A 27,501-nucleotide genomic window follows, 5' to 3' on the forward strand; every position below is an offset into this window, starting at 1 on the left:
TCGAGTTGATCAGTATCACTTCTAAAATTCCTTTTGCATTCTGTTTCTTTCTAGGAAGCACTACTTTTCAGCACACTTTTCTTTACTTGCATTATGATTTCACTACATGAGGAGGATTAGCAGCCTCATGGTTGGACCTTCACGAGTTGTGTTACTACAGTGGTTTTTCACAAGTTGTGTATCCTAAGCACACCTGTAGATGTTTCTTGTAACATTTTACCACCTGTAATTGACTGGCAGAGTACTGGTGCTTTCCTAGGTCATGGTAAGAAAAGATTAAATTTGGCACACAGTCCCAGGCACTGGACAGCACAGAGGCAACCTTCCCTTTTAATACTGCTGAGTACACTGATTACTCAGCTTCGCTCAATGGGTGTCAGATGTAAGTAAGAGAAAGTAGTTGTGCCACAAGTTTCCCAGATTTTGTGAAAATTGGTTTAGGGTGAGCTTAGTACAAGCCTGGTCATGGTAATGATACTGTAGATCAGGATTCTCTGCTTGATATTAATTGTTTGTACTGCAACAACATCTGGAGGCCCTACTGGATACCAGGGCTCCACTGTGGTAGATAATATACAAATACACTGTTTGACAAGCCTGTAGCTTCATAGTGTAAATAGACAAAATAGAGTTAAAGAAACTGAAGTGGCTTTTTCAAAGTACATCAGTGCAGCAGTAAAAGCAGAAAAAAAAACCCAAAAAATCTCTGTCTTTCAACCATGTACTCTACCTAGATTTGATTGCCTCTGTGAGTGAGAAAAAATTGTCAAGGTCTCACACTGTAGTGATGGCATCACCTTACATGAAATACAAAAATGTCTGGTGCCAAACAATTCCTAAGTGTAATTCTGTTGATATTTTGTATAATGTCACCTAAAACCCTGCAGTGATACAGGGTATCTGGGCTGATAAAATCAAGCAGCTTCTATATCTCATACATGCTCTTCTTTGGCTGAAATGTCTTGTGCTCAATGTAGTACTTGCTAATTAATCCCTCCTGACTGGTAAAGTTTTGAGTTTGTCCATTTTGTGTGTTGTTTTCAGGGCAGTTTTGTTTGTAAAAGAATTTTTTATTAGACTGAAGGCAAAGAGTGAAAGAGGGAAAGACAAAGGGAGAGAAGGAAGGATAAAAACGAAGCAAGAGAACTACTATTTCACGTCCCACTGGTAACAGTATTTCTGTGATATTGGAAGAGTATTTGGTTAAAAAAGAATTCAAGAACAGGAAAGAATAAGATGTACTTTAGTAGCATTGTATATCTGTGCTGCAATTTCTTGTAGTGTGGACCATTAAGAAATTATTTTCTAATGGTCTGTGTCCCACATAAACATTCAACTGGCAAATTTTCCAAGTTTGGAAAGCTTGGTAAGCTCTTAACAAGGAAACTGTTATACATTTTAGTTGATCTAAATAATATTATGTGTCTCAAAACAAAGAGTAGAGGACATCTTTCAATAGGAGGGATGCTCTAAGCAAGCACTCTTATTCAGGTTGTGGTCAATAGGCTTCAAGTGGTAAGACCATGGCCAAAAGGTATGATGTGATCTGTGAGCACAAAATCCAAAGCAATTGTGAAATTTCTGTAAATTAAAGTTAAAAAATTCTGTTGCCCACATTTGAAGAAAGGTATTAGTAAAGTGAAGGAGTTTCATTCCATGGGGAAAATTAAATGAAGGGTTGGGAAACCTGGTTTTGAGTCAGAATCTTGGAGAGCTTAGTGGTTTTTTCTTGTGCTCTGTAGGGTGAGGGAAGAGTTTGCAGTCACAGAAAGATCACAGAATCACACAGAATTAACCAGGTTGGAAAAGACCTTCAAGATCATCAAGTCCAACCTATCACCCAACACCTAATCAACTAACCTAACATCTAATCAACTAAACTATGGCACTAAGTGCCTCATCCAGTCTTATTTTAAATACTTCCAGGGACGGTGACTCCACCACCTCCCTGGGCATCCCATTCCAACGGCCAGTGACTCTTGCTGTGAAGAATTTCTTCCTAACATCCAGCCTAAACTGCAAAATTGTTTTAGAATCATAGAATTGTTGGGGTTGGACGGGAACTCAAGGATCATCCAGTTCCAACCACCCTGCCATGGGCAAGAATAACCTCATACTAGACCAGGTTGCCCAGAGCTACATCCAACCTGGCCTTAAAAACTCTCAGGGATGGGGCTTCCACCACTTTCCTGGACAAACCATTCCAGTATCTCACAACCTTCATGGTGAAGAATTTCTTCCTAACATCCAATCTGAACCTACAGATTTCTATTTTTTTTTTCCATTCTACCTAGTCCTATCACTACCTGACACCCTAAAAGTCCCTCACCTGCCCCATTTTCCCCCTCAAATCCCAGAGCACCTGGGCTCTGTTGGTGTCTCCTCCCACCCCAGGTGTGGCCACTTGGCCCTTCTCAGCCACTCTCCTTTTTAATCCCTCCCAGGAAAGGCAGAAGCCCCAAACTGAGCCCATCTGGGCTGGAGGATCCTCCTCTCATCACTGGTGAGTGCCCATGGTGCACACTGGGTGATGGTGGTGGTGATGACAAAGGCCGGGGGGCCTGGTGGCCCCCCGGTTAGATAGGAAGAGAATTGATGACTACTCCAATATCATCCATGTGTGCTGGCTGGGCTTACTTACTGGGGCTGAGCTCCTCTGTGTGGTGTCTTGAATGGTGAGGGTCTTGTTTCCAGTTCTGGGATGGGTGCAAAAATGGTGGTGGTGGAGCAGGAGCTGTTTAGTCCTATGATATTATGCTAATTACATTATTTTTACCTGGAGCCCCCTTGACTCTGCTCTTATTCACTAAATCTCTGCTTTTGTGCCTCATTTACAGACCATTTCTTCCCCCGCACTGCTTCTTTTCAGAAATAAGGAAGGAAAGGAGGAAAAAAAGCAATAAAGCATATGTGGAAAATGCATTTATTTATTAATCAGCTCTGAACAGGAAGCCTTCAGGAAGAAGGACAGGTTACAAAGTGAGAATCACTTCTTATGAATCACAAGACAAATTTCATACAGAACAGACAGAAAAAGACCGCATCCTCTCCATTGTGGATATGTTTCATGGTGGATGAAGCTGGCATAAGAAGTCATCTCTATGCTCTAGCATTTTCTTGGTCTGAGGCAGCAGCTTGGCTGTGGCAGATGTTTATCAAAATTACCCTTTTTAAACCTTCAATAAAAAAAGAATAAATTAATTGTTTCCCCACTTCTTAAAATGAATAAGAATTGTTAAGACCCTTCAAGGAGATTTTGACTTGATCACAGTCTTAGATGTCACTTAAAGAAATATGGGTTTTAATATAGGAAGCAGAAGTTTAAAGAACTGGTAGTGGTCAGCTTTTAGGGAACTGCAGAGGAGGAGGTCATAGTCACATTGTTATATTAAGTGGCTCTTTGAATTTCCTCCCATGATTCATTTATTTTTTAATGTGTCTTAGGCATCTGAAACATCCTGTGACTGTGAGTTCTGCAGTTCAGTTATGTACTGTTTCAAAAGGTATTTTGTGTGCTTTAAAACTTTATTGCCAGATTATTTTATTACATATTTGTAGTTCTTTGAGTTATTAAAAAAAAAAAAAAAAAAAAGGAGGGGGGGAAAAAGTGCTGAATTATCTCCATTTTTATAGGTTTTTTAGATACAATTTCAAGTGTGATACTTTATTAAACCTTTTTATATCCCTCCTCTTTCTTTTTTGAGACTGCATGTACAGATCTGGGTACTCTGCTCCAGAATTAAAGTCAAAGGTGCGCCACCAACATCTAACAGACATTTTCCTTTTGTTCAGTGATCTATTTCATTACAATTCTTGACATTCCCCTTGCCTTCTTGACCGTTTTCAACACTGGGCCAATCTCATGAAAGAAGCAACTGCAGTGACTCCAATGCTTCTCTCCCCAGCTGTAAAGGTTCACATCACAAATAAGTGTTGCTCTAAAATATATCCTGTAGTTCAACAAGGAATCAATTCAGACAAGATATATGGCCTCATATAAAATTTTAGAGGAGACTAGATTATAACAATTGTCCTTTTTAGCCTTATAAATTATGTATCTGAGAGAATTGCTTTTTCTAAAAACCATGGCCCCGAAGGGTAATAATTTCTATTTATTTTGTCCTCTGTGTGTATTGTTCTCCCTGATAAATAGGTTTGCAACTTGCATTTAGTAAATCTGGTTCAACACCTTAAAGAAGCAGTAACAAGCACTGTACAACAAAACCCGACCTACTGTTCCTTATAATAGCCCTCGGAAATCAGTCAAAATTAGCTGGCCTATATATTTCCTTTCACTTTAATAACATTATTCTTTTTCTTCTTTCACAATAACTGTAAAGTGTTGGACCCCTAATTAAAAGCTTCCAAGTCAAGTGAGTTTCAGTGCTTGTTATTTCTTTAACAACATTTGCTGCTTTTGTTGGTGATTATATTTGCCAGGGGGGCTGTGCTGGTTGTTGAGCATGCCTTCCCTGCCCTCACTGTTTGGATAAAGGAAGTCTTCACACAGTAAGCTCTCCTTTTTCCTGACTCCAGTGTCTTATATGTATATCTCAATTCTGATTTCAGATTTAATTCCTAGTGATATTAAAAATGGCATTAACTATTATAGAATCATCAAATGGATTGAGCTCTAAGGGGCCTTAAAGATCATCTAGTTCCAATCCCCCTGCCATGGGCAGAGACACCTTCCACTAGACCAAACTAGAGTGGACTACAAGCTACTGTCTTATACTCTGTGCTGAATACAGCTTCTAAAATTTCCTCTTCTTAAATTGTTTGGTAAACTTATACTAGAAAGATCTGTGCAGCTATATACTTAGTTCTACTTGCAGCTTGGAACTGTCCTCTAAGTACAATGCTGACTTTGACTGTATTTCTAATCAGTAAAAGAACTTTCTGAGTTTTTGTTCATGGTAAAAGTATGCATGTGACATTTGTAGGAAAAACAAACAAACACCAAACCCAGTAAATAGCTTACAAAACTTTCCTCCAGTGTAAAATGAGTTGTTGCATTACTGAAAGAGCTTGTATTGCTTTTTAAATGAGTGCAGCAAAATCAGCAGTGATCTTCAGGAAGCAGTAACTTAAGAATATTGTCTGCCAGGTTTGGACTAATGTCTAGCCATGCTGGAACCAGCCATGGCACAAGGAGGAGGAGGAGGCAGCTTGCACAGCAGTGACTATAAAAAAAAATTGTGAGTTAAAATGAGTGTGAGAGAACACATTTATCCTGGGATTCTATCTTGATGTTTTTATATATATATATTTGATGTTTAGTTTCAAGAAAAGAAACAAACCAACATAAAGATACTGTGATAAACTCTGCTTCCACTTGCATTGGTAGGAATTGAGTTTCTTCAACAGAATTGCTATTGATTCATACCGACGCAGCTGAGAGTAGGATTTGTCTTATTGCCTGGGGTTGTGGCTCTTGTGTTTTGGAATCAAATGCTTTCTGCACACAGAAAACAGCTATGTATGTTCAGGCTGGATTATTTGAATTTTAGATTAAGAGGAAAAATGCCCAAAGATAAAGCCCTTTCCAGAGTACATGGTGTATGTGGCTCTTCACCTGTGTATCCACTTGAACACACTCCAAATGCTCATCTGACAAAATCACTGCTACCCTCATTTGACTTACTTTCCATCTGGTCTGCTACAGAAAGATAGATGCCTTCAAAATACAAAGGCACAGCATGAAGAAAACAAAGGCCTGACAATTTGCATGCAGACAGGTTCCAGTTCTCCTTGGGTGGAGAAAAACAAAAGAAAAAAAGTAGCTACAAAAATGTCAGACCTCAGAGGTGTTCCCAAGGTCCTTTCAGAGTAAAGGGATGGGTTTTTGAGGAGTCAACAGTAGAAACTGAGAAAACCTTAGGACATGCTCCTATTGGATTGGAGTTGCTCTCTGGGCTGAAAGCATTGGGATTATCGGGATGTCATCAATGTTAAGAGAAATATATCTGACTTTATAGTGCTTGTAGAGCCTGGAAAGATATGTGACTTTTGCCCCCTTTGTCACAGGTGAAGGATATGTCTTAGAGGAAGGTTTGAAAAAAAAAAAAAAGTTGACCAAAGTGAAATAATACTTAAGGGCAAGCAATAGATTTCAGATCTCCTGATCCAGGCTGCAGATTAGCCCCAATATTATTTAATAATGTTCTTGCAAATAACAAGAAACCATTGCCAGGAGCCTGTGGAAGGACACAGTGTAGAATAGAAAGGTCAAGGTGATGCCTTGTGCATTCTTTTTAGTACTTCTCTCCCCCCCCACCACCCCTCCCCCCCATACAATTTATCTTCAATCACTCCATTATGTGATCATAATTATTTGCCTGAAGTCTTAGAGTCATCTCATGGTAGACATTTATCTCCAGGACTCCAGAAGTGAGGAAAAGGTAATGTGGCTTTTGAGGGAAGCAATTTAATGGGACGAATCAGCAAAAGATAAATTCTTGAGGAACTTCAAAAATCCCTTTTGGCCTTAAATAAAGAAGGGAAGAAATAAAATATGATTGAACGCTGAATTAACTGTGTGATTTCTAAATAAAATGGTTCTCAGTTTTCCAAGATATAGGGCCAAAAACTTGATGTCACTTGGAAATATCCAAAGCATTACGTAACGGTCACCTTTTCATGGGAAGTGTTTGGGGCAGACCAGTAAACACAGATGCAAAGAGGGAAAAGTGCACAGTCTCTGCTAAAAATACTTTAAGCACTTTTGGAGCCTGTAATTTGCGTAGTCTGTGGGGCCCTGTATTCATCTTTTCCCTTGCTGTAAGGTTAGACTCTTTTTCTCTGACCACAAAAGAAACATTGCAGATAGTAGCTCAAAGATAGATCTTTTGCTAAGTATTAAAGTTTTGCAGTAAAGCTTATCTTTTGGATTTAGAAGGGGGGTAGAACTTAACAGCTGCTTTTAATAAGGCATTGTGGTGCAGGAAACGGGAATTGAAGAGATCTTGTAAATAAATCCTGTGTTTGCCCTGTTTGTCCATGGTCTCTCTTGTTTGATGTACGATTGTCTTTGTGGTTTGCTTTTTTGTTGTTGTTTTTTGTTTGGTTTTTTTTTTTTTTTTTTTCTGCCAGGAATGCATCAACTAATTGGGTTTTTTTTCATAGTGTCTGGTGCCCTGGAGATACAAAATATCATTAATAAACTGTATCTTGAAGTCTGGCTCAGATAGCCCTGCTTTGGGTGTGTTATGTTATATTGTGTTTTATGGAACAGAACCATTTTCATTACAAACTTCTATTCAGTCCAGATGAGTATCAAAATCTAGCATGAAGTTGTGTTTCACATAAACAGGTGGGAAAGCCTCAAGCAGCTTTGTCCGAGGAGGGACTGAAGAGAACTAAAGTAGGTCTTCGGTCAGACTTGTCGTTGATTTGGTTTTGTGATAAATGTTTGCATTTTTCAGTTGCAACAAAGTGTTACATTGTTTTTAGAAGGGCTGTGATCCCTTGCCTGTGAAAGGGGTAGTTTTGGATGAGGAGGGTGCCAGTGTGCTCCTTGTCCTCCTCTATTCAGCAGATGAAAGTGCATTGATGATTTGCAAACCTCCACTTCCAGAATCTTCTCTTTCTCAGTTTGCCCTCTTATCCATCAGTTATGAGTAGTCCTTTAAATTGTGTTGGTTTTTTTTCCCAAGGGCTTGAAGAAAGGGAATGGCAAAAGGCTCTATCTCCTTTTCCTCAAAGGAGAGATCAGAAATATTTTCTTCTGTAGGGGAGATTAGCTAAACTTCCCACTGTCCCTTTCCCCACTTGCAAGTTTTTATCTCTGCCTTGTGAAGCCTGTAGGGCTTGAAGGCATGCATCTTTCACTCTGTTAGGTACCTCTTAATCCCTTTTACTTTTGTGGTGGTGGTGATCTGTTCCATGACACAAGGCACAGCTCTTCATCTTAGCTGCCCACATTATGCTTTCATAAAGGTGAACTCTACTCGCAATGGCCACAGTTTGCAAAACAAGATTGATTTATTGATGACAATTGAAAAGCTGTATTAGAAGTTTGTCTAGGTGTCTGATTTTATAAAGCAGGACCTTGCAGAATCCCATGGAGTCAGTAGCCAGGTTACCTGGCCAGCAGACATTATTTGAGTCTTTGAGCAAAAATTAATTGCTGGTTCTTCACTCATTTCTATGCAAATAAAGAATTATATGTTTGCCGGCAAGACTCTCTACAGTAGTGCTGGGAGATCAATTAATATGTCAATGAAATGGTAAAGCTGTGCCAGCAATAGTTTTACCTGAAATAAATCTCTGTTCACTGAAAAAGTTGTTTTCAAATGGTATCTGAGTTCATGCATCTGCTGGGAGCAGCAATCCATTCACCTCATGTTCCAGTGAAAAAAGGATTATTTAATGTTGAGAGGAAGTGCATAGAAAGCATAGCAGTGTGAATATACACAAGACTCTTGCTATCCAGCACATTTGGCAGATTCTAGAATGTACCATTGCAGTGGGAGGAAAACCAGGGTGCTTAGTCTTACAGTGCTATACTTCAAGTAATTGAAGACCAGCCCGAATTTTTAATGGCCTCTTTAATTACCATACAATGTTGTAGTCTGAGGAATAGGAGAGATGGTGTTAGGGGAAGGAAAAAAAAAGGGGGGGAAGTTGTATCAAAGATAAAAGGAAATTTGGTAGGTACTTTACATTTCAAAGTTTACTTACACTAAAAATAAAGCAGAAATTGAGACAGACCTCTGAGAGAAACTGGAAATCATGGGATTTTAAGGAAAAGGACTGCTAATACCATAAGACAAGAGTAAATCCAGGAGAGGAATCTGAGGTGACCTTCAAGCACAAGAGATGTTTCTTTTTTATAGCTGAGATTTGCTAACATCTATGTAGTGAAGTCAGTCAGCATAACAGTTCTGGATGGACCAAGCAGATAGGTAAGGTAGTAACAGTAACAAACACAACAACAAAAATGCAAGGTTGTAACTTCTAGACTTGAAGGAGCCAGTTAATGTCTGCAAGGAGTCAAGCTGATTTTTATCAGCTCCTAGCAAGCCACTGCTCTTTGACCAGTGTCTCTTTTGTGTTTGTGTCAGGGTGGTTGTACCTGCCACATACACCTTCACAAATATTGACATCAACATTCTGAGCATCTCTTTAATAAGAGTCTGATGATTCATTCCTGTTAATGGTATAGTGCACAAAGAATTTCTGGCACTGTTTAAACCAGAAGTATTAAGCCTGAATATCTAATCTGAATGTACTCTGGGTATGTACTTTACAACCTAAAGTCACTGAATGTGGTTGTTACTTGGAACTGTGAAAGGGAAGCTGCAGGAGCAAGTGTTATATCTAGCACAACTGGCTTTCCCAGCTCTTCCCTTTCAGCCAGTGACTGGTGGAAAACTTTGGGAAAACACCACTTTGTAAGCCACTGCTTGGAGTGTAATATTAAAAAGTAAAAAAATGTGGCCACTCCTGTCTCTTGAAAGTATGGAAGGTTTTCCATTTGTTTTAAGAGCAATTAGCTTCTCACAAGTGGTCAGAGTTGAAAGTCAGCTAATTAACTCTTTTTCCCCTCTCTTCTAATTTTATCCATCTCATAACTGCATTCTCTGTTCTGGATCCCATGGATCTTTGTTTTGGAGTGGAGCTTGTTTGTTCCACAAGCAGAATAACAGAACAAAGCTGCCATTGGGGTAAAGGCTACCTGTGGCTGTGTTTCAGATGACAATTGAATAAATGACTGCCAATAATCAGTAGAGATATTGCTCAAATAACTATTTATCCACACCTGTCTTCTGTGATGTTTTACTCAAATGAATGAGTTGCTATGTTCAGATGAACACTGTAAAGAAGAGTGTGAAAGACAATGCTTGTACTGAAGCAAAGACAATGAAATGTCTCCTGACACAGCTCAAAACAATGCTGCTGTGTTTTCTTCAGTGCCATCTGCTGGCACAATTATAGTCCTAGAACATTCTCTTAACAGACAGCAATTTACAAGCATTTGTTTCTTTTTTCCTTTTATTTTAGGAGCAAGGCAAGATTGGTGTGGTCTTCAATATTGGCACAGTGGACATCTCTATCAAAGAGGAAAGCACACCTGTAAATGATGGCAAATACCACGTGGTACGCTTTACCAGGAATGGTGGCAATGCCACACTTCAGGTTGACAGCTGGCCAGTCAATGAACATTACCCAACAGGTACATATTTATTTCACTTTGATTTCTCTTTCAGTGTATCTATACCTACAAACTAATGTTTAGTAACAACTGATTGCTGTATAAACCTTTGTTACTTCATCTCAACAACTGATTGACCCATTTAGTGGTGCATATTCTGTTTATTGGAGATCAAAGTAATTGTCCTTTACAGTGGAAGAATAAGCATGCTAGCTGTGTGATGTGATGCACATAAATCTTACTATTTCAGAGGTCTCTAAGTGAATCTTGGTTCTGCAGAGAGTTGCAAACTGATTCAACAACAAACTTGGTTTTGCTACTTGTGATATTTTCTGTCTGTTTAAGGAGGAAAAGTTTTCCACAGACCGTACAAAAAGGAGAGGAGACTCTAGCCACATTCAAGATACTGTCTATATAGACAGAGAGTTGAAGTGTACAGTAGCTGGAAGATTAAGTTGCAAGTATTTGAACAGACCTTATTTTTGCCTCATAATTTTCCATCATCTGAATTTTGCTCTTTTTTTTTTTTTTCCATTTGCAGATACAGAGTCAAACACACAATTTAGCCAGAACTGTCTAGTCTTAGCTGACTTTAGGTCTTTTTGGAAATCATTACCCAAAATCCACCAGCAACAGTGAGCAACTGACCCTTGTGTCACTGTAAAACTGTTTCATCCTTCTACTGGCAAATCACAATCTCATGTTACTATATGTCATTGTGCTAACATGTCAAATTCATTCCAAATGAAAAACAGGTTCCTGTATGTGATGCTATACGTAATGTTATCATAGTGCATAAGGTAACTGAGGATTGGTGATGTGAATGATTACAAAAGGCAGGAGGAGCACAGAGAAGGAATTCCAACATTAACCACACTCTTAACTGAATGTTGTTGTCTAAAAATCAAGATCTGGCCTTGTTGGCTTCCAGTACTAAGTCTAAGCAGCTTCCAGTTCTTCTTTTCTAAGTTACACATAACTGATCCAGGACTAAAGGAAGAATTCTGTAGAAAACATGAAGCAATTTTCTAGTTGTGAAGGAGTGAAGTGACTTAACCTCGAGTTAGGAGAAATATCCTAATTGTTCATGCAGCGTTACACCAATAAATTATTCCAAGGGGAATTCATCTCTTCCATTCACTCAGCAAGTGCACAAGTTTTTAATGTGAACAATCTGTCCTGTGGCACTCTGTACCACATATTCAACGTGACAGTTTGTCAGTTATGGTGATACATAGGCGAAAGAGTACATTTTAATAATTATCCTTATTTCTGTGAAATAATTGCTTTTGAAGAGTATTATGACAGACATGCTCAGTTAGATTCTAGCTCTGCTCTCCATTGGCTAGTGAGGGAAGTGAGGCTAGGAGAGGCCCAGACTAAGTAGGTTTCGTGTTCTCTTTTCATCAATTATTTCTGCGGTAAAATATCTCTGATCCAGTTGGCAGCCAATTACAGTCAGTAAAAACTCCATGAATAAATTTTCTTCTTGTATTACTTGCTGTAGTAAGTCCTTGGTGTAAAGAAACAAAATATTCAGCTCATTGCTTTAGAGATTTTTGGGTTTTTTTAAAGGGAAAATAAATTACACTCAGAGACTACGTTAGTACCCTCTGCTTCTGTCTTGGCTAAAGGTATTCCTATGTTTTCATTAGAAGATGTATAGTTTCATAGAATCAGCATTCCTCTTATGTTCTGGGCTGGTACAGCGTATATGCAGTTGTACCCCAAGGGAAAAGGACATCTTTATATTCCTGACATCTTTTCGTTTCCATGCATGTATTTCACTTTCTGTAGAAGATTAACTTTTCAGCCTGCCACCGTGAAAGTAAGGCTTCTGGGATCACACCTTTTGTGTGTGCGTGTGTCTCTCTTATTTTTTCCAGTTTCTTCAATATGATTTCTTAGTCAAATTTGAAAAAGAGGCACCAGTTGAAAAGAATAAAGATCCTTCATGGCCAGAGAAATTAACTATGAGAGAAGTGTTCCAGCTCTTTTAGAGGAAAAGACTGTTGCTTTATTTCAGTTCATGTTAAATACCAGAATATAATAAAGAGGCATTATGAATGCCTCAGATTCAGGAATAGCTTCAAGAAGACAATAACTACATGAAACCATTCATTATTACTTCCATTTTCTGTGCAATTAATGATTTAAAGATGATAAAACAAGAGCTTGTAAAATGAATGAATTTTTGTCTTTCACAAACCAAACTCACACTGCTGTTTCTCCTAGTGAATGCAAGAGTTTCAGCTCTGTAAAAAGCTTTGTGGTTGGGTTGACCCAGGCTAACCTGTTTCAGCTGGAGACTGCTGAAACTGCAATTCATATGAAACTTGTATAATAGCTAAGAAATCCTGTATTTTACACATAGAATGACTTCAATTCTGAAGCACAGTTATTTGTGGTATTTAGAGAACATCATAGGTGTAGCACATGCATGTTTGGGCACACTGTGGTGTCAGTAATGTGAACAATTTTGAGTGTATTTGATGTACCACACAGTGCTACAGCCTAATGTTTGCAAATTTTATAGACTAGCTAAAGTACCTTCCTTATCATCACACGTGGTACAATCTTCAGGCAGCAGTGTTCTGAATGGCATTTCCATGATCCTCTCTTCAGTTTTATTACCTGTAGAAGGATTATACATTAAACTCATCATTACTTGCTCAACAGAAAGTACAAATAAAAGTGGAATATTCATTAAATGAGCAAAGAGAGACAATATTGTCTTTCCTTAAAACACAGTCTTCAGTTAAATTGAAATTAAATGAAACTAGCCCAATGGGACTGAAAGCTTCCAAAGCTGTATTTTTGCAACTTCAAATAAAAGATAAGGATGTGTAAGGAAAACAGAAAAGCAATGCATTTACAACTCAAGCACTTGACATTTTGGGTTCTTTAGCATCCAGTTCCAAGTCAGCCACCTGCAACATGAACTTTATGAGTTTCTTGTGAAGAAAAGGGTTAGAGAGAAATGGTAAAGGAGGCAATTAATTTGGAAGTAAGGTTGGCTGAGCATTGGTACTGAAATAATCCCTGTCAATAGGGATGATATTTCACCATTTGTACCATTCCAACCCTGCTACAGGGGGCAGTGAGACTCTGAACAGTGGCCTGGTACAGGCATCTGAGACAAAGCTCCTGAGAGCTGGGTGAGGGCAAATAGCAGCATTAGCACTGGGGCTGCTATCTGCAGTTCAACTGTTGTGGTTTATTTCAGCCAAAACCATTGAGCCACTTATGATTTATCTGCATTAGTTTTGCTCTTTCCTCTCTCCCTCAAGTACCCATTAATGAGACAAGCATTTTCCATAGGCTGTAATGACAGCCAATTCCTTCATGCTTGATTCATTAAGTTGGTCATCACAATGTTTTTTTTTTTTTCCAGTCAGGTTACACAGCTTTTGCTAACATACAAATGAATTTCTATGCCCTAAAGTAGAGTTTCCCTTGAATGCTTCCATTGTGTTGTCTCACTTGCCTTCATTCATCCTTTGCTGGACATCCCAGATAACAGGTTGTGCTTGGTGGCTGTTATTTTCTCACTTTTATGTTTCTAACAAGGATGAGGAGACATCTCTGTATCTAAATCTTTTTAGTGATGAGGTAGGATTCATTTTGGACTAACAGTGGGTAAGATAAGAAAGCTAGTTCAGGAAGAGGAAGCATCTGACATGTTTGTTTCAGATTACAGTAAAAAAACATCAAAATTGAGGCCCAGTGGGATAAAAGGATTTAAAATAGGAATTCTGAGGTTTGGGGTGGAATCAGTGGAGTTAAAAACAAAACTGAGATACCTCAGTCACAAAATTTTCATTAATGCTTAGACAGGAGGCTTTTTTTCCTCTCTGTCCACTGCCTTTACTTGCAAAAAACATTTTGTGTGTTGCCTGATTTGTAGTGTACGTCAAAACAAGCCTGATATTCTTGTTCATTCATCCATGCACTGCCTGAATCTTCTGCAGTAGAAAAAAACTCACAAAACTAGGTGAAGAGAAGCTGTAAAGCAAAAGGATCAGTGATGCCAAAATAAAGTCTAATTGGAGCAATATTTTAAAGAAGATTAAAGGAAAGAAGGAAAAAAGCAGGAAAAGGTTGTAATTTAAAGAAATACATGATCTAGCAAGATAACTCTAGCCTGGATTTTATTAATGCATTGAAAATTAAGAACTAGGACAGAATTAAGGAACTGGATCTTTATCAGGATTCATTAGTTCAGCCACTCAATACAGATGCTGTATTTTTCTTCTTTATCATTCTCTTGAGTGATCTCTCAGCCTTCTTTTAGGAGTCTCTGCCATTTTAAATGACATTAATTTGCAGTTCTATTAGTATTGAATAAAAGAAAAAAAAAAAAGAAGATTTCATCCTCTGTGCCCCTACTTCATCCTCTCTCTCAAGTACACATTTGAGAGGAAGTTGGATTTTAGGAAAAGCTGGGCAGTTATCTCTTGACAGCAGAACTCCAGGGACTCTTTAACAGCTCTGGCAAGTACCATGGTCTGGTTAAGTACTGTGAAACAAAAAAGTTGGTTCTGAGACCCTGATATCTGTGCTGGGGCTTTCCCTTCAGAATAGTTCCAGGCCCAAGGACTCAGTGCCCCTGAACAGTTGGGGCACATCCTGTGGTTTAATATCATTTGAATGGAATCCAGTTTATATTCCCTTAAGAGCATTTCAGTATGTGAACAAGTGTAGCAAGTGAAGAGTATTGGGAGCTACACCTTGGAGTCATGCCCCTCATTCAAACAAAAAATGCTGATGTAGACAGATCTTATTGTAGTATACAGCTGGAGCTGGACAGGTCTGATTCTTTCATTACTCCTTCCCACACTCATGTTGCCAAATTTCTGGGTTTGGCTCTCTCATCTTCTGCTCAGGGGGATCACTTTACCACTGTCACTCACCATGTAGCTCGCCCAGGAAAAATGGCCATGTGGGAGTGGAAATGATCAATCAGGACACGGGGAAAGATAAGATGACTTCCTTTTTCAGGAAGGCTGGTTTATGTCAGTTAAAAGTCTCCACCAAACGACATCTTTAGTAGTCTGTATGATACAAAGTCATTCTTTCTCACCTGCCATTCCCTGAACTAAAACACTTTCTAGAAACACAGGTTAAACTGACAGTGATCTAGATTGTCCTATCCATCTAAATTGTGAAAGACATGAAGTCTCTTTTGCTACAATATATTTTTCATTTATTTAGTAGTAAGATCTGAAATTACTTGGTTAGTACCAGACACATTATGTGAGACAGGGAAGAAAACTGGCTGATCTCCTACTTCTCTTTTGAGATGTTTCCCAGCAAACTGAAGAAGTACTACAAATTAAATTCTCTGAGTTACACACAATTGTGACTATTGAAGCAGAGTTCATTGTCTGCTTTGACACAGGTCATTTCTTGTCCTACTCAAACCATTTATCACCATTCCCTTGATATTTTCAATCTCCTTCCACAAGTGGCATGCTCTTTTTGTTCAATGATGTCCATTTCTCCCCCCATTCTTCTACTTGAGGGACTTTTGGAAGAGTGTTGTTTCTTTTTCTTTTCTTTTCTTTCCTTCATTCTTTTTGGTTTTATTTGGTTTTTATCAGCAACATTTTCTTTCTCCCCCTCTGTGATTTCCCAGCCATGAGATAAATAGCCTTGTATCTTACAAGCTAAATACAATTACTGCTATCAAAACTGGAGTCTTTCTCTTCCTGTAAATGTCTCTTGGAAGCTGATAAGCTGTTCAAGGCAAACTGCAGGCTTCTGTCTAATCCTGAGATTAAACATAACCACCCAGAAGACAGCAAGAGATAATTGGGGGGGGGGGGAGGGACGGGGATGTGGGGCTGGGGAGGGTGGTGTTGGGAGGGTGGTGTTGGGAGGAAGCAAGCAGGAGAGGAGAGGAGGAGAAAATGAGATCCTCTCCTGAGATATTAAGAGGACATACACAAGACTCAAGGTTATTTGTAAAGGAATTACATAAAACACACAAGAGCTTGTTATGATGAGGAATTTCCTTAGATAATGCAGCAATTGTTGTAGTTGTTAAGACAAAATTTAGCAAATTAGGATTTCTTTGATGTAAAGCATAGAGGGGAGCTGTAGAAAACAGCTCCCAGCCATGACTGCTAATTTTTATATATTAGTACCCATCTTGACCTTGAAACAGGAGGTCTGACAAGGTTGCATCAAGATTCTTTGCACATGCTGGCTTGAGTTCATCTCACTGGTTTTATACTGAATATGGGGAGACAGTAGATTTCCCAAGAGTATATCAGGGGACAGAGCTAGCTCTTCTGTTTTCTGTTTTGCTACCTGCTCACCATCTAAATGAGAGTAGCTTAACCCTCCTGTTTGTGAGCAATCAACACTAATCTTCTAGGAAATAAGTGCCTTAGTTACAGAGGAATAGTGTGTTATACCTGTAGTAGTTTCAATTATATCCAAGGCAGGATTATGAAGGACAGATAGTCTTTATGCAGTCCAATACAGCTGAAACAAAAGAAGCCTTACTTCTGGATATGTGTTCTTCTTGATGTTTTTTTTTCACTAGTGCCATTTTAATTTTCTTTCTATATATTTTTTTAAGGCCTTGTGTTTCTGAAAACTTGCCTGTATTTTTAAACTGTATTTTTATCTAGAGGGATATTACCTCTCCCAGCTTCGCTTTATTGAATTTATAATACATTAGCTAAAAAGAAGATAACTTGGATGATCTAATAGCATTGCTGGAGGATTTAAGAGAAGCCTACATATCCTTTCTGCAACTGACATATGCTATAATATTGTGAATATTATGCAATGTTGTGATTATTAGTTCTCATAATCTCAGTAATGCAGATTCTAATGCAGACGGAGATATTAACTGGAATGTCTGAATCATTGCAACAAGCTCTTCCTTTCTAAGTTTATTCTTCTCTCCCCTGCACAGCTCATGTTGTACTATTTCAGTCATTTCTAAATGCTTGGTAGCTGACCCTTTTAAGAAGGCATATCTAGTTTTCTGTGCTTTGCAGAGCGTATCTCCCTTAAAGTCCCTCTGTCTCTTCCAGAGTGATTTTGGCATCTTTTCATTCCTCCTTCTCCACCCTCTGCCCCCTCATTGAATCTGGTGTTTGCCTCATTGTACCCCTTCCCTCCTTCAGACTCAAGGCCATTATGGTCTCCCCACTTCTGAAACCAAGGTAATAGCAAGCTTGGCTGAATCTAGTTGTCTCCTTGAAGAGGCACATAGATCTTGAATAGAATAGAGTAGACCAGGTTGAAAGAGACATTCGAGATCATCAAGTCCAACCTATCATCCAACACTATTTAATTAACTAAATCATGGCACCAAGCAACCCATCAAGTCTCCTCCTAAACACCTGCAGTGACAGCGAGTCCACCGCTTCCCCCGGGCAGCCCATTCCAACGGGCAATCACTATGAAGAATTTCTTCCTAACATCCAGCCTAAACCTCCCGTGGTGCAGCTTGAGACTGTGTCCTCTTGTTCTGGTGCTGGTTGCCTGGGAGAGGAGACCAGCCCCCACCTGTCTACACCCTCCCTTCAGGTAGTTGTAGAGAGCAATAAGGTCTCCCCTGAGCCTTCTCTCTTGTGCTTGACTACTTGGAATCTTTAATAAGCCTTGCTGCTTGATGTGCAAGCTGAAGAGATTTCTTCGTAGTACTGCCAGATCCCTTTGTGGTCTTAATATTTTCCTATCTAAATGGCCTTGTGAGTGGGTAATGAGTTAGGAACAAGAGCACTGAAGTTTGATTTGCCCTGTGGACTGAATGTGATTCCCAAGGTTCTCACAATATACCTATTGGTGGGTTTTGATTTTTCATGTTGTACTCATTTTGTGGAACTGAAATGAGCTTTCAGATGCTTCCTATCAGGCTGAATTGGAAACGGCATGCAAAGTGCCATTGACAGATTTACTGCATTTCATAATGAGCCTAAAACACATAAAAAGACAGGGTTAATAAAGCAGCATTGGAGAAGCACATTTTGAAGGCAGTGCTGTGACATATGTTGAAAGATCTGCCAAGAGGGATGATTAAAGCATGACAAGTTGATGAAATCAAGAGTTGATTGTAGCTTGTCACTGCAGGGCCATAGCATCTATAATATATTTATAAGGTTGGAAAACACATAAATGTGGCTACATGATATAAACCCTCAGTTTTGGTGCCCTGTATCCACAGGGATATAAACCTGCACAAATTAAGTCACCAACAGACAAGCATACTTTGGAATTTGTGCAAAAACCCCCATGTTAATGCATGTGCATCCATACTGCATGATGGGATAGCATCTGATGTGATAAAAAATATTAAGTGAACATTGCCATGATGCTCAGAGTTTAATTTCTACTTACTTGTGTTCTGCCTTCCCCTGGGACAGGTGATGTTTCAGTTTGTTGTCCCTATCCCCAAACAGTAGTGTGGAAGTGCTGTAGAGCTGGTGTTTTCCAAATTCTGTCTTGGAGGGCAAGAGAGGAAAGAGAGAGAGAAAAAGGAAAAAGTGACTATATTGCAATTTCCATTACTCATATTTGCTGTCAAAGATTTGTTTCTCAAAACTGATCCAGGCTCTTATGGCATGCTACGTTCAGTCTGTGTGAGTTGCAGTCTTACTGTCACCAAATACCTCATGCCCATGCGAGTGGCAGTTCATGAAGCACTGGCATTTCTGTCAGCTTGGCATTAAGAAAGAGGCAAACACATGCCTTTTTAGGAAGACATGCAAGGTAACCAGGCAGAACAAACAGTACGGGATTCTTTCAACAGGATTGAAAGATAGAGTTTACCTAAGGAAGAATACACACAAAATAGTATCTTCATGCAAGCAGCCATTACCCACTAATTCCCACCTAGGATCCCACAGATAATCCTTGCACTGTAGGAAAGAGGAGAGAAGGAACAGAAGCGTCCTTTTGCAGCAGTCTTTATTATTGCTACCCAACAGTCACGTAAAAGTTTGTACTAACATTAAAACGAATGCCACAGAGGCAGTGCCAGTTCTAATTTAGCAAAAATACTTTTATCATGTGTATAGCCTGGATAAATAAAATACTGTCTGAAAGTAGTGACAGTTTAAAGAAAACTTTTTATCAGTGCTGTCTAAAAGAGCAGAGCTATGTATTATATTATTGCATGCTGTTAGTTGAATTAGTGTAGCATCATTCTTACATCTTCCTGAATCAGATTAGTTGTCCAGTATGTCAGATCTACAGGCAAATGCTAAATACATCAGAAGAAAAGTTGCTTTAATGGTCAAAATGACACTTCTGGACAACAGTCCTGCATTTAGGATGGTTTCTGTTTTGTACTCGTAGAGCCTTTTTGTTCATCTCATCAGCTTCTTAAGTTGGAGAGCTGCCAAGAGTCTGATGCTTCAGAGAATTATAGTAACCCATCATGGCAACAACAATAATATGCCCCAAAAGCTGCCCTTCTGAAATAATTGTCCTACTCTTATTCTTAGTTTGTGACCTGAAATACGAGGTCGCATAATTGTACGTGTTTGTATCACGCCTGTAGTCATTGCATTTGTAGTGCTTTTTGTTTTCTTCATTAATTTGTTCAGAGAGACATGACCATGTGGAAACACTCTCACTCTTTCTCCAGATGGGATTCAATAGAAGTTGCTCTACTCAGTACTGAGCACATTGCTCAGCCAACTGTTAATCAAGACAATCCAGAATCTAGGCAGTTTCTCTCCACTTCTTGTGATTCTTTTTCCATTGATGATCTTGATTCCCAAATCTGAGTCCTTTCCTCTTCACTTAGTCCTATGGACTAGAATTCTTTGTAAGAGAAATTCATGCAGCACAGAATGCTTATGACAAGTCATCTTAACATTTGACAGTGGTAGTGTGGTAGTCAGTGTAGTTCATGAAGAGGTGAGCTTTACAATTCCCCAGTCCTAGGCTTGCTCTGTGTCAGAATGATGACTTAAAGTATACCAAGATATAGTATCCATAGGTCACTAATACATCTTCTACCTAGTTGCTCTCACCCTTCTTGTATCCAATATAACAATCATGGGATTTCCCTAAATGTTGGCGTTGTGTTGCATTCTTATGCTCATTACAGGTCTTTCTGTCTCTCTCCCTGAGATACTACAGTGCTAAAGAGGTGTATCACGCTCCAAACATGGTGGTTTTACTTTTTCTTTGACATCCAGCATACTTCTCATTAAAATCATCACCATGCCATTTTCCATGAAGAGTAACTGCACACTAAGGGGTGTAAGTATATTGTGGTAGCTTGGTCTTAGCTAACAATGCCTGGCTAAAGTATACAGCTGCTTACTTAAGTGTGTTTATCCTAACAATCTGAATGCTCAGATATGGTGAGCTCTTCTCATCTGTTTGTGATTGTATGAGGTATCAAGCATAAGGAGTAACATGAAAAATTTCTGATAGATTTCTCCTTTGCTGGAGTAAGATGAATTACTCTTGGTTCAGTCATCTGAAGATATGTAGCTGTATAATGTAGTGCAGAGAAAGATGGAGAAATATTTCTCAGGTGGAGAATCAAGCTAAGTACTGCAAAGTAAGAATCCTGCTAGACAGCATGATTCTCTCCTAGATAAGTTCTGTTTCAGTGTTTGTGGTTGAACAGAGTCGTTTATAATGTATTCTCTTTCTTCTCCCCTACTCCGGCTCTCCCTCTGTCCCTGTCTCTCACACAAACACGCAGAGGAAGAATGAAAAACAAACATCTGGCCTGAGGGATCAGAGCAATGAACAACAACTTTGTGCTTTTCTGATCTTATTGCCTGCAGAAAGAACAGTGCCAGCTGTAATCCCAGGTTGAGACAGCTGACATGCAGTGACAGAAGGAGCTCATGCATCTGCATCAGCCTTCTCCCTGCTCTCTAAAAGGCCCTGGAAAGCAAAAAGTCATTGAAATCCAACACTGTGGTCTGAAGCAGAGCAACTATGTGAAGAGACAGTCAGATATTAAAAAGAGCCAGTCATGCAACTCAGAGCCTTGGCTTTATAGATACCATTCCCTGTGCTCTTGGGCAATGCTTCTACCACTCCATGGCTCCGTTTTCCAAGCAGTAAAGTGGGGATAAAACTCCAATCTACTTTACCTCTGGGGACTTAAACAGAAAATATTCTGCAGTTCACTGAGTATGAAAACCTTTGTGGGTCAGTGAACTTACATCTTTGCTATTTATTGAGTATCTGAAGCACTCTGTAGAGTGTGAACTCCAGTGCTGGACTTGCAAAATCTTTTCTCTTCAGCTGCACAAATTCACAGTCTGCGAGAATCACTGTACATAACAGTCTGTGGTGTTTTACCCTTTCACTACTTAGTATTTCCATAGCAATTTCCAAAGTTCAGATCACTTCCAAGAAAGAAATTGAATTTAAAGTTTAGAATAGGAAACGTATATTTACAGCTACTACACTTCCCTTTTCTCAGGGGTCTGCCTTACTTCTGACACAGTGTTATTCAGTAATGATTTCTTTATTGTATGGTTGTTTCCTGTTCCTCTAGTTCATTGCCTGGTTTTGTGAAAGGCATTTGTCTTTTAAAAGGCTTACTGGGTCACTACAGGGTCTTGGAATCATCTTTTCTTTGTCCTAAGCTGATTCAAACAGAAGAATAGATTTCAAGAAGAGGCAGTGATCACTGATTTGTAGCACTTGGAGATGGGAAAAACCTTTTTGCTCTCATTTATTCCATTCTGTAATGAACTGATACCCCCACCACTTTATCAAGTAAAATTTTAAATGGTTCAAGAATTTGCCTGAGGAGACTGTAGCACTGTATAATATGTAATCTCGATAGGAAGTTATTCTTAAACTTCTTTCATCAGTTTCTTACTTGCTTTTTAGTTATTTGGTGGCACTCATCCTGGAGAACTTGACCCCTTCCATAAGGTTTTGCCTTTATATTATTTGTAGCTGACTATCTTTCCAGTCCTGATTGGTGGCATTTTACTAAATGCTTTATAGGTATTATTTTCATTAATGTTCCTGACTCAGCACTCTATTCATAGGAAAGGAATAGAATAGAATAAACCTTTATTAGAATAAACCAAACCAGGTTGGAAGAGACCTTCAAGATCATCGTGTCCAACCCATCAACCAATCCAACCCACCCAAACAGCTAACCCATGGCACCAAGCACCCCATCAAGTCTCCTTCTGAACACCTTCAATGACGGCGACTCCACCACCTCCCCGGGCAGCCCATTCCATAGCGCAATCACTCTCTCTGTATAGAACTTCTTCCTAACATCCAACCTGAACCTCCCCTGGCGCAGCCTGAGACTGTGTCCTCTTGTTCTGGTACTGGGTGCCTGGGAGAAGAGACCATCATCCGCCTGTCTGCAACCTCCCTTCAGGTAGTTGTAGAGAGTGATAAGGTCACCCCTCAGTCTCCTCTTCTCCAGGCTGAGCAACCCCAGCTCCCTCAGCCTCTCCTCATTGGGCTTGTGTTCCAAACCCCTCACCAACTTTGTTGCTCTTCTCTGGACTCGTTCCAGCAAGTCAACATCCTTCCTAAACTGAGGGGCCCAGAACTGGACACAGTACTCGAGCTGTGGCCTAACCAGTACAGTATACAGGGGCAGAATGACCTCCCTGCTCCTGCTGGCCACACTGTTCCTGATGCAGGCCAGGATGCCATTGGCCCTCTTGGCTGCCTGGGCACACTGCAGGCTCATGTTCAGCCTAGCATCGACCAGTACCCCCAGGTCCCTCTCTGCCTGGCTGCTCTCCAGCTGCTCTGACCCCAGCCTGTAGCACTGCATGGGGTTGTTGTGGCCAATGTGCAGAACCTGGCACTTGGATGTGTTAAATCTCATGCCGTTGGATTCTGCCCATCTGTCCAGCCTGTCAAGGTCCCTCTGCAGAGCCTCTCTACCCTCCAGCAGATCAACTCTTGCCCCCAGCTTGGTGTCATCAGCAAATTTACTGATGATGGACTCAATGCCCTCATCCAGATCATCAATAAAGATGTTAAAGAGCACAGGGCCCAGCACTGATCCTTGGGGCACACCACTAGTGACTGGCTGCCAGCTGGATGTGGCACCATTCACCACCACTCTCTGGGCTCGGCCATCCAGCCAGTTCCTAACCCATCGCAGTGTGCTCCCGTCCAAGCCATGGGCTGACAGCTTGGCCAGCAGTTTGCTATGGGGGATGGTGTCAAAGGCCTTGCTGAGGTCCAGGTAGACTACATCAACAGGCCTCAACAGGACTATATATGCTTTCTCTATCTGTTGTATATTCAGGACTAGATGATCCTTGTGGTCCCTTCCAACCCTGACTGATACTGTGACTATATATGCTCTCTCTATCTGCTGTATATTCAGCTCACCTCTCTGATAAAATGTTTCTGGTGGAACTAACGCAGCTCCCTTACTGCTAAGAACCCTGTGAGACCTGACTGGAACTGAGTCCTGCATAAATGTACTGGAGTGCCTACTGGCACCTCCTAACAAGAGTCTTGGTTTCAGTATAATGCTTTAAGAAAAGCCCTTCTTTTTGGTGAGTACAGTGCACTGAGCCCCAAGTGTTTCTGTAGGAATCTAGCCCTATGTCCATGCTGGCATGTCAAACCTATGCTAGCTGTCTAGGTGAGTGCTTTTGTTTGCCTGGGTATGATAGTAAGATGCTGACTCTTACAAAGCAGGTATAAGACCGTAAGATTTTCTGCCTCATATTCTGCACCACACAAAATCAGTTGCTCTGTTTTCAGTCTTTGCTCCTGGAAGGAAAACAGATGCATTTTCATTTCTCCAATGCCTAACACAACATGAATAAACTAGATCTGGTGTTTCTCTCCCCTGCCTTTGCATAATCCACAACACAGATGAACATCCCCCAGATAAACTGAGTTAATAGAATTTAAAGTGTCAATAAAGTCCTTTTGACTTTGGTTATTGCTGTTTATTCCCACTGGGATATATAAATCAAATCCTGACCCTTCCCAAATGAACTGAAGACATGAGATGTGAGAAGAGTAGCTGTGGATTTTATTCTGACCTGTTTCATATCTCTTTCTGGAAAATGAGAATTTTTTTTCTTGTTTAAAATGGGAAGATCAATATGTAGTTTCAGTTGTTCTTTAATAGTCACTTTAGCCTTGGCTGCCTGATACGGGGCTTAATTTGGACCTGGTCACTGAAAATACAAGAATTTACACATTACAAAACATCTTGAAGATCTGGTAATATAGGCACCTAAAGTGTTTCATATCTATAAAAAGGCTGAGCTGGTAACTGCTTTCTCTGTACTCTATACTAGTTTATTTTTCCAACATAAATCAAAAGAGAGCTAAAGCAGATTGCTTTTATCTCATGCCTGTGGCCTCAGCTTCTATAGGGCTGAAATGATTCAGTATAATCTGCTCATATAAAGTAAGACTTGAATCACAGTTTTCACAAGACTTTTTTTTCTTCTTCTTCTACACACATTAAAAGTTTGATTAACCTTCTTCCACCTCTGCTACTCTGAGTTTTCATTTTGTTTGGCTCCTATTGTGGTTATGTGTTAGATTATCAGGAGCAAGGAACTAATTTCCTAAGCCTTCCAAAACAGGATTGAAAGATTAATCTAGAAGAGGCTGGAATGTTACTGGTCTTGCATGGAGCAGAGGGGTGAATTAGATGATTTCTTAAAGTCTTCCAGTACCAGTGGGCCATGTTAGCTGCACCTTCTAGATGACAGACATTTGAGCTCTAATCTCCTAGTTTACCTGTCAATCTCCCAATGATTTTGACCTGAGTAATGCTTTGCTTTGAATTAGAATTTACGGGGTTTAGGCAACAAAATACAAGCTAAAATAGAGGGTGGCAGCAGCATGAAGCTTTTGGTTGAGGCAGTTGATATTTAGAAATAGTCCAGTTGCCTGAGTAACTTTTGCTGTTGTAATCTTGCTTGGGAATAGTCTCTCCTATTTTTAGTTACTTATGTTACTGAAACATTATCTTTTGTCATGAGGGCAGTGAGCTGAAGATAGCTGCAGTGTGAAGGTCAGCTTTTAACTCCAGTCCATGGTGTCATGAACGGAAGGAAAGGTGTGGTTCCCAGCAAATTATGTGATCAGAGGGAGTTGAACGTGAAGTCAAGGGCATCCAAGACTTGGGGGAAAATGAGGATAAGAAATAAAATCACAATTCAGTAGCAAAAGATGCAACTGTGTATTGAACAGTGAAGGCAGAGGGAGAAGTGTAATGTCCAAGAGCTGAAGCAAAGATGTCAAGACTTGGCTTTTCTTCAGTCCTCTCAAATGAAATAAAATCCCAAATATGGATTTCTCTTCCTAAACAGCTCTTGTTATCCAAGGCAAAACTGAAATTTTACAAGAATTTGTCGAGGAACACTTTCTGGTAGTTTGAGGACTATTCCAGACCACCCACTTTTAGTTGCATGGCTGTCCAGTTTAATTTCTGTGTAGGTGACATCCATGGCTTCAGGTTTGAACTTTTTTCAAGTGTTTTCAAAAAACAAAACCCCTCTGTGAGTAGAATTTTTTTTTCATGTTTTCATTTTAATGCAAAATTCCCTGTGTTATGTAACATAAACTGCAATATGGTTTTGGAGTTGTCCAACAAAATAAACAGCTACACATAAACAGGCTGATTGTGATATTGTTACTCCTTCCTAGTTTATGAAAGAAGAAGGTTCTAGTCCTAAATGGATTGGGTCCAGAGGAGGGCCACAAAAACGATCAGGGGGTTGGAGCACCTCTGCTATACGGACAGGCTGAGAAAGCTGGGGCTGTTCAGCCTGGAGAAGAGGAGGCTCCTGGGAGATCTAATAATGGCCTTCCAGTACCTGAAGAGGGTCTACAAGAAGGATAGAGACACTGTTCATAAAGGCCTGTAGTGATAGCATGAGGGAAAATGGCTTCAAACTAGAGAAGAGCAGATTTATATTGGATGTTAGGAACAGGTTCTTTACTGTGAGGGTAGTGGAACACAAACAGGTTGCCCAGGGAGGTGGTTGGGGCTCCATCCCTGGAGTTATTCAAAGTGAGGCTCGACAGGGCTCTGGGCAGCCTGATCTAGTTGAGGATGCCCCTGCTTACTGCAGAGGGGGTTAGACTAGATGACCTTCAGAGGTCCCTTCCAACTAGACCATTCTATGATTCTAAATACAAACTTTGATAATAGACTTGTTTTCCTTTACTAGCTGAATACAAGATGTGAACAAATGATGGTTGTACAGTATTTAGAACAAAATACATTCTTAAGGAAATACAAAAATGTGACAATTCTGTGTACTGTAATTTTTTAAATGTAGCTGCCTAAACCCAAAAGTGGTTGAAGAGACTCGATGTGTGCCAATCACAAACACTTTGGAAACTTGTGTCCTTTATTAGACAGTGAAAAATGAGAGCTTTTCCATGATGCATGCAAGTCTCCTTTTCCAGGGCACACAGCATCAGCTCTAGAAGAGTTTTGGCTGAGTTTAAATGAGTCAGTTTTTATTAGCAGAGGATCTAGCTCTCAAAGGTAAACTTTTCAGTCTGTAGCAGGCTACCATGCCCTCCTCCTGTACTGATGTCAATTAAGTGTATGTATAGCTTAGTGAGATTATGGGCATCCATAAAAAAAATCAAGGGAAGCTGGCATTAAAGGCTGCTGGATGAACTGAGCTATCAAACACTAACTGCTTACTAACCATTCTTCTGTGGAAATTCCATCTACAGTAAGGGAACGAGAGGTCAAACCAATTCAAGCCTTGAGCACTGATATAAAAATGTTTTCTTAAATCATTAATATCACTATATTGCCTTTCATTTAATAACTGTTCATTAGATAAAGTGTCTCATTCTTGTTAGAGACTTATAAGCAACGAAGAAAAAGTTGCTGCTGTAGTGTCTCTTCATAAAGCAGCCTGTGGCATTAATTTAGGACAGATGAATGTTTTCTTATGGTATCCTATTTAGCATCTTCACAGACTTGACACACATCAGGTTGGATTAATATTCTACCTTGGAAGTGAGTATTTCCATTCTGCCCAGTGCAATTTGCTGAAACCTTTCAGCTTTTCTGTTTCTCACCAAAGAGGCAGTAAATCATCATGATTGGTATCTAGGCCAAGAAGAAACATTTTTCAGAGCTTCAATTGCTCTTTTACTTTCTTTGGCTTAAGAATCCACTTTGGTTTAGAAATAAGTTTAATGCAATAAAGATTGTTTGTTTTCTTAAAGAAACCATGAGTGGAAAAGCAAACATCACCCAACACTGAAAGGTTTGGTTTTGAAAGAAAATTCTGCTTTGCCCATGAGTAAATTTAAATTATCTGCCCTGGACTGTTGTACAGTATCAAAAGCATTTCCTGTGGAAGCTGCTAGTAGTGATTAGCATAAAGAAATTATTTTGA

At 39.7% G+C, this 27,501-nt stretch overlaps 1 protein-coding gene across 41 annotated transcripts in view; it reads left to right on the forward strand.

Annotated features, from left to right (window-relative positions):
- NRXN3 (neurexin 3) overlaps positions 1-27,501 on the forward strand; it is a 1,031,515-nt gene that overhangs the window by 880,695 nt on the left and 123,319 nt on the right. For all 41 annotated transcript variants that reach the window (XR_010988607.1, XR_010988609.1, XR_010988608.1 and 38 more), the window contains one exon: positions 10,006-10,177. Coding sequence is in view for 38 of the 41 variants with exons in the window: in XM_068148688.1 (XP_068004789.1) it covers positions 10,006-10,177 (172 nt within the window). In the remaining 3 variants the exon portion in view is untranslated. The remainder of the gene's footprint in view (positions 1-10,005; positions 10,178-27,501) is intronic.

Source organism: Melanerpes formicivorus, unplaced genomic scaffold, assembly GCF_026170545.1.
Source record: "Melanerpes formicivorus ecotype bairdi unplaced genomic scaffold, bMelFor1.0.p_v2 SCAF_17, whole genome shotgun sequence".
NCBI classification, from domain to species: domain Eukaryota; kingdom Metazoa; phylum Chordata; class Aves; order Piciformes; family Picidae; genus Melanerpes; species Melanerpes formicivorus.